Source organism: Chaetomium strumarium (genome assembly GCF_033439665.1).
Source record: "Chaetomium strumarium strain CBS 333.67 chromosome Unknown B0T15scaffold_1, whole genome shotgun sequence".
NCBI classification, from domain to species: Eukaryota; Fungi; Ascomycota; class Sordariomycetes; order Sordariales; family Chaetomiaceae; genus Chaetomium; species Chaetomium strumarium.
In genome coordinates this window covers 1,062,274-1,069,248 of record NW_026944429.1, presented here as the reverse complement: position 1 = coordinate 1,069,248, position 6,975 = coordinate 1,062,274, and the positions used below count along the sequence as shown (strand labels likewise).

General features: G+C 57.1%; 3 protein-coding genes across 3 annotated transcripts; 1 reads left to right on the top strand and 2 right to left on the bottom strand.

Moving 5' to 3' along the window:
• Window positions 1–234: 234 nt before the first annotated feature.
• Window positions 235–2,400, bottom strand: B0T15DRAFT_386058 (WD40-repeat-containing domain protein; the record flags this gene model as incomplete). The annotated part of the gene is made up of 2 exons (XM_062864308.1): window positions 235–2,232; window positions 2,284–2,400. The coding sequence occupies 2 exons, from the start codon at window positions 2,398–2,400 to the stop codon at window positions 235–237; spliced, it is 2,115 nt and encodes a 704-aa protein (XP_062725427.1).
• A 623-nt stretch (window positions 2,401–3,023) lies between these two features.
• B0T15DRAFT_488360 (ATP synthase E chain-domain-containing protein) lies at window positions 3,024–3,616 on the top strand (the record flags this gene model as incomplete). The annotated part of the gene is made up of 3 exons (XM_062866504.1): window positions 3,024–3,047; window positions 3,288–3,486; window positions 3,546–3,616. The coding sequence occupies 3 exons, from the start codon at window positions 3,024–3,026 to the stop codon at window positions 3,614–3,616; spliced, it is 294 nt and encodes a 97-aa protein (XP_062725426.1).
• Window positions 3,617–4,670: 1,054 nt separating this feature from the next.
• B0T15DRAFT_10150 (uncharacterized protein) lies at window positions 4,671–5,892 on the bottom strand. Its single transcript, XM_062861362.1, has one exon. It carries the CDS (start codon window positions 5,748–5,750, stop codon window positions 4,734–4,736), a length of 1,017 nt encoding a protein of 338 aa, XP_062725425.1. The 5' UTR covers window positions 5,751–5,892; the 3' UTR covers window positions 4,671–4,733.
• Window positions 5,893–6,975: the final 1,083 nt, after the last annotated feature.

The following is a 6,975-nucleotide window of genomic DNA, read 5'->3' as shown; positions in this document are numbered from 1 at the left end:
AGGCTCCAGCTGGACAGGGCGCATGGTTGAGCGCGCGCACATTCCGAAGCATGAGAGTTACTAGGGTAAGATCAACTCATCGATTAGTTTCAAGCCAACACTGGCCATTTACCCATACGTACCTTAGTATGTAAGGTATCCCGCCTGGCTATCAGATATCCATTCCCAACAAAGGCAACCACCCCACGTCATTCCCACCCCCCCTTTCAACCGCAAACCGTAACAATAACTCCTTTAGACACCCGCACCATCATTGCTCCCCACGGCCTCAAGCCTGTTCACCAGTTTCTTGACACTCGTCCATTCCTCATTCTTCAACCCCTCCTTCCCGCCCAGATCCGGCCCGACCTCAAACACACTGACAGCACCATCAATCCCGCCCGTAGCCAGCCTCTTCCCTTCACCAGTCTCCCAGGCGAGCTTATTCAGACTCTTGCTCAGCATAGTGCGCCCGTCCTTCCTCGGGCTAGGCGAGATCCTCGCTACGGGCTCCTCCGTCTCGACCGTGATATCCCACAGCTCCAGCCACCCGGCACCGTCCACCAGCCCAAACACGCCGGGCTTGACAGGCGACCAGGCGGCGTCGTAGACCACGTCCTCACGGACAAAGTCCAGGAGCGGCGAGACAGCAGACTCGAGGAGGCCCGCGCCGCCCAGCGCCGAGGCCAAGCCCGCGGCGCCGCCCGTCGAGACGGTAGCCGCGACGGCCGACGTCGCCGCGGGGGCGCGCACCTTCCACAGCTTGACGCTCCAGTCCAGACTGGCGGAGAGCACCAGATCGCCCAGATCGACGGGCCCCCGAGAGGGGTGGAAAGACACGGACATGACGGGCGCCGCATGCCCCTTGTAGCTGACGCGTGCATCCACCCCGGCCTTGGCACCCGCCCGATCATACCGGTGGCATGGGAAGATGGTGCCTTCCTCGGAACCCACCAGGAAGAATGTCGGATCGGCCTGCGGGAAGGCCATGCACGTCGGGGCGAGGTCTTCGGCCTTGGCTGGAGGCGGCGTCAGCAGGGTCAGTGTTTCCTGAGGCTGAGCCAGCATGTCGACGCTCCAGCCGCAGACGGCGCCGTCGGTCGAGCACGAGATGATGTTGTTTGCGTTCTGCGTCCCGACGATGTCAACGCAGTAGACGGGGTGGGTGTGGCCGGAGCCCGTCAATGGCGTCTTCTGGACGGGTGCGGAACGCGCGCGCGTGTCCCAGAGGAGGACCTGCCCACTGTAGGCACCGCCGATGATTAGGTTTGGATGGAAGGGGGAGAATTTGGCCGTCAGGATGTCGGATTGAGCGTGGAAGACGAATTCCGGCCGATCGTGCAGGTGGAGGTTCCAGACCTGCACGATGCCATCTGGGTCGTGGGGCGCGGCGGGGTTCTTGGTGTAGGATGCTAGGAGGAGCTCGCTGAACTTGGGCGAGAAGTCGATCGCGCTGACCATGCGCTTCTTTGACCACCGCTCGTCATAGAACTGGGCTATCTCCTTGACCTTCCGGCGGCCTTTCCCGCCCGTGTTGCCGCTCTGCTCGTCGTCTTCGTCAATATCATGTACTTGAAGGGTATAGTCGGTAAGGATGTCGTATTCCTGATCTAGCGCCTTTTCGATGACCTTGGTCGACCTGTCGATGAAGTCCATGAAGTCGTCCGACTGTGTCACTGCCCTCAGCTCCTCGGCCGTGAGCGTCCGGACCGGGAAGTTAGCCGCGGCAGATGGTTTGAGCACGCCATCGGTTACGAGCTCCTTCGCTGCCCTAAGTTCCTCCTCGATCTCCTTCCGGAGGTTCTCCCGCAGCTCTTCCTCCCGATCCCGTTCTCTCCTGCTGAGCCGCTTGCTCGGCGAGGCCGTGACTGGCGGCTCGTCAATTTCAGACTCGGAAAAGGCACGTGAATGTCTTGGGGTTATCCACGTCTCTGTTGTCTGCACTCCTTTGCTGTACGAAAACACCTCTTTTACCGGTGACGGGGGGCACTCGTAGATGGTCTTGGATGATATCGTGGAGAGATTTAGGGGTTGGGGCGTGGCCGCCTGTCCGTTGGCAGGAATGGCGGCTTCGGAGTTGTTCTCATTGCTGAGTTCTCCTGCGCTAAGGACGCTATTTGGCCTGCTGCCGAACCGTCCAGGTGAGTTGGCTCCGGTAGAGACGGACACAGGCCTGCTTTCCCGAACCAGACTGTCAATAAGAGATTCTATCTCTCGTCGGTTGTCAGCCCGGCTCGGTGTCGGAGATATTAGCTAGATTGACCGTCAGTTCAGCGCCGAACGGGCGGTTGGCGGACAACCAACTTCGTTGGAATCTATGCTCTGGCGGGCCGAAGCCTGACTTGCCCGAAGCTCCCTCTGCCGCTTGAGTTCCGCAAGTTTCGCCCTCTTCGCGAGGATTTCATCTCGGCGCTGGTTCATCATCTTGCCGGACTCCCAGGCCCATTTCAGGAGCTAGCCGAAGATATGGTAACAACCGGCGAAGGCGTCGAGACGGAATTACTGATGTTTCGATATCACTCGGAAATGGCGCTGACTCGTTGATGCCACTATGCAGAATGACGCGACGCGAACGATGCCAGTTCGCTTTGCCGTTAACGTGACAACAGTTCTTAGTCGTTCCTGGGTGTGGTCTCTTTTCAACTTGCGCGTCGATCGCGACTGGCCAGTTGCACTCCATGCCCACCCGGCCAGGGGTCCAATCTGATTGCTCGCTGGATCTACACCACGGGAGTGCATCTTATCACCTGACCCGGGCTTGGCAATGGGCAATTCCGCCGCTCCCCCAGAGATCGGGCTCTCTCAGTGGTACCAGGTATCGCTCAGCCGGCGAACCAGAGTGGGCCAGCAAAAAACCGCGACATTTCCCGAGCTTCCCAAAACTTGAATTCACATCCCACCGACCGAACCGGACCCCGATCCAACGACGACGACGACAAGCCACGGGACCAATTGAGACTGGATTGTTGCTCCCTGCACTCGTCAAGTATAGCACCGGGAAACTAGGCGCAAGCAGTCGCTGGGACCGGTCATAACCAGTCGCAATGTCGTCCAAGTCCGGAGTCAACGTGAGTTACCCACGCAAGCAGCATCAGCACCAGCAGACCGCAACCCAACCCCGAACTTCGCCGTGGTCCCTCCTCGAAGCGAGAAGGCAGCGAGAAGGCAGCGCGGCTTTTATTGTTGCGCGTGAGCTTCATGGCAGGGAAGGGAGATCTGGGTGTGGTAGTCCAGGGGCTTGGGTTGCGGATTGCTAGAAGCAGGTTGGACGTGAAGAACCGCTCAAACTAAACCGCTTTCTTGGACAGGTTCTCCGGTATTCCGCTCTCGGTCTGGGCATCTTCTACGGCTTCTCCCACCAGCGTTCCATTCGCGCATCGGAGAAGGCGGCTGCGGCGGAGCGGGAGTATCAGCACAAGCAGGAGTTAATAAACAAGGCCAAGGAGGCCTACGCCCGGCAAAAGCAGAAGGAAGCACCGGCCTCCAGCACGAAGGCCTCGTCAGGGCGTGAGTGCTTCCGATTCCCCGCAGCCGGCAGGAGGACACGTGGGCTGACGTATGCATAGTGGACCAAGACCCAATGTCGCCCAACTTCGACCTTGAGGCTTACATCGAGGGTCTGATGAAACTCAAATAAGCTGCGGTGCGGTCTAAGCCGGGAAGTGAATAAACTGTGGTCAGAGCGGAAACGTACGATCTGGCCGTAATGGGCTCGGCATATCTAATACTCGTATGCCGAGGAGTTGGTGGAGAGGAAGGGCAAGCGGACGACACTCTGAAACAACGGAGGGACTGGGGGAGAAAAAGCATGTTCTGCATCTGCAGAGCCAGTCTCGCTTGAGAGACGCCGGAGACGGCCTGCAGATGGGCAGGCATGGTGTATTACTGCATACACGTCGCAACCACGACATAGAGATTTTCTTGTTTCCATCTAGGCTCATCTCGAGGCTGCACATGTGTACATTACCGAATTAGACGTGGGTTGGCCAAGATTCGGCGGTAATTGTCTTCCTTGTTATGGACGAACAAGCGGCGACTTTACAACTCCGTTTCAACCATTCAGCTGGAGATCTGTCCCAACGACATACGGGTTTCTTCGAACTCTTAGTTGAACCAACATCGAACGGGCCCTTGGTTGAGCCCCGCTCTTGGCTTCCGCCGCAGTCCAGAAACTGAAGATCTGTTGACAGATTGCTCCTCAGTCATTTATCTGCACCCCACGGTTAGCTCTGGCGGTCGTCCGCGGTTACTTCCACGAAACGGGGCGAAGCGACAAGACCAGAAGTGAGGATAAATTGGCATCATATGAGTTTCGATTGTTTGTTTGCTAGCGTACCATTGAATAAGCCCACTCCTTCTTCCAGTTCCCGTGGTATTCTCCTCCGATTTCCCGATAATCCCCGAATACAATGCGATTGGGCCAGTCCCAGCAGTTCTCGGTGAACAACGCGTTCTCGTTTTAGCAGAAGGATGTTTCCGGTTGTCCACACCCACTCAACCTTCCCTCGCTGGGACCGTGAGCGCGCTTTGTATGTGGGGGAAGGATTAGTCCCTGTGCCGGCTAGAGTCTTTATCCTCCGCTTTTGTTCTCCAAGCTGGCCTGCGCAGGGAAGTAAACAACACGAATGATGTAAAGCTGGATCCGGTCCATGATAGAATTAAATTGAAGCGTTCTGAAAAGAGGCGTAAATGTGTTCCCCGTCGTCTTAACAACGCCATACGGGGAGAGGCCTGCAGGAGTTGACTCTTCTAAGTCAGGCCCCCGGCTGTGCCGTCTGTTGCGAGCGGTTCGCAGGCTGTGCTGGACGATGACCGCGGGTCTCTGGCGGACGAAACCCAGAACGGCTGCCCCGCTGCTCTGAACCACGGATGGTGACCCTCGCGAAGGTATCCAGCACGTTCGTATATCTGATTGGCGGTCGGGGAATTGCATTCGCGGTTGTGGACGTCTGACCTCGCCTTTCCGCGGATTCGAGGGCTTGCCGGATCATGACGTGAAGAAAGTCCGGGATTTCATCAAAGTGACCAGCTCTGGCGGCGGCCATCATTCGCGGTGGAAAAATATCTTCGAGCGCGTTGTGCGGCCCCGGAAACCGGGCAATCTGATCTGCCACATGAGGCAGCTCTCCTGACTCTATGGCGTGTTTCAACCAGTTCTCCCACTCCTCATCGAGCGGCATCGAGTTGTCCCCGGACATGTGCCGCATGGCGACGCGCTCACGAAGCCTCTCGTTGAGATCCACACCAACACTCTCCAACTCCTCGTCACTTTCCTCATCCTCGTCCTCATTGCCCTCCCGGTGTCCTTCCCGTGCCGCTACCGGATCGTCCGCCGCCTCTGAACATGTGCGCAGTGCTTGTGCCGAGTAGGGATCGTTGGGGTCTACATAGTTTGGCAGCCCATCGGCCGCGGTGTCTCGAATTCGGATGCCCTGGTCGCGCTCAAACCGCTCCTTGGCCCACTTCGTACCTTCCCACTTCGTCAGGTTCGAAATCTCGGCGTGGGTGAGACGGAGACCATCAAAGGCGCGGAAGAGGCGTCGATGCCACTGGAAGCGGCTTAGACGAATGCGGTGTACGGGATGTGTGTAGTCGAGCCCTGGGTACTTGGCTTCGGGCGTGGATAGGTGGCCGTAGAAACAATGCGTCTCTTGTCGGACCTCGGGGATAAGATATCGCTCGAGAAGGGCCTGGAAACTCTGGGGGTCCGATTGCCGGGGTTTGGGAAACATGCACTCGTACACGAGTTGGTCGACCGGGCGGCCTTTCATTTTAACAGCGTTAGGGCCCCTCTCTAAGGACGCTAGGTGAGCCGGCCCAATGCGTTCGTGGTTGTCGGGCTTGGATAGGAGCGAGCGTTGCCCTTGTTATGCCCCCAACTTCTTGTTGGCGCAATTCAGAAGCAGTGTGTGGGAGATCGTGCCGTGGTGGGGAGATAGGGGAGGTTGGTGAGATGATTAGGCGGTGTGGGTTGGTAAGGAGCGTGCTCGTCTGCTGCTGACGTCGCGGATCGGCGCCGAGAATCGGCAGGCGGATTGCGAGCGGGAAGGTTGCGATGGTCAGTTACGACGCAGCAGAGGAAAGAGCAAAGTTGGGGTCCACGAGCCGGGCGGTCATCGGGGGTCTGGGGTCTTTAAAGCAAGGCGAGGCTCAGGTCTGGGGTGGCTCCGGAGGGATGGTCTTGTCTCTTGCGGTCGGGCGTCGGGTCGGGTCACGGCGGGGTGGGTCAGCTCCTGGTCACGTAACGGGGTGGTATTGGTAAACGACGACCGAAAGTGGCATAAGACCAGCCCAGACCACTTTTCTAGAGGACTGGAAGGGACGAGAAGCTGAGGGATGCGGATCCATAGGACCGGGAACGGGACGGGCTCAAAAGACCACTGCAAGCCAAGCAGACTCGGGAAGATTAACTTGATCAACCTACTACCTCACAAGTCCTATGTTCACTTGGGCAATGCAAGAGACGCAGAAGCGATGATATTGTACTGTATTTCTACACCCCTCCGGTTGACCACAAACACACCACCTGCAGGTAGCAAGCAGTTCACGCCGAATTCGGTCCTAGACTAGTTAGGTACTAGTAGGTACTCATACGTCGCTTATGGTCAAACAATGTAACAAAACGGGGCTGTTGACTGTAGCATGCCGTGGCTCCTATCTTGACTTAATTGTATGTTGCTTTATTATTCACTTAATGGTTCCTTTCTTTCCGTCCCCTTTGGATGAAGTACTGATAACTCCTAGACTTTAGTGATACATGTGTGCCCGGGTACTTTAACATGCGCTGAAATACGGGCGTTTGAAACCACAATACCTGCTGTGCAAAGTGCAGACCTGACGACGGATACATGACTGTATTACAATACCTAGGCAAACTGACACTTGGTTCTGTCAACACCTTCCTTGCCATTAATCAACACTGCAGGTTGGATAACCTTTATGTAAGGCAATCAGCACTTCTGTGAGTCTGTGCCATGGACGGCCCTGGAGAACAAA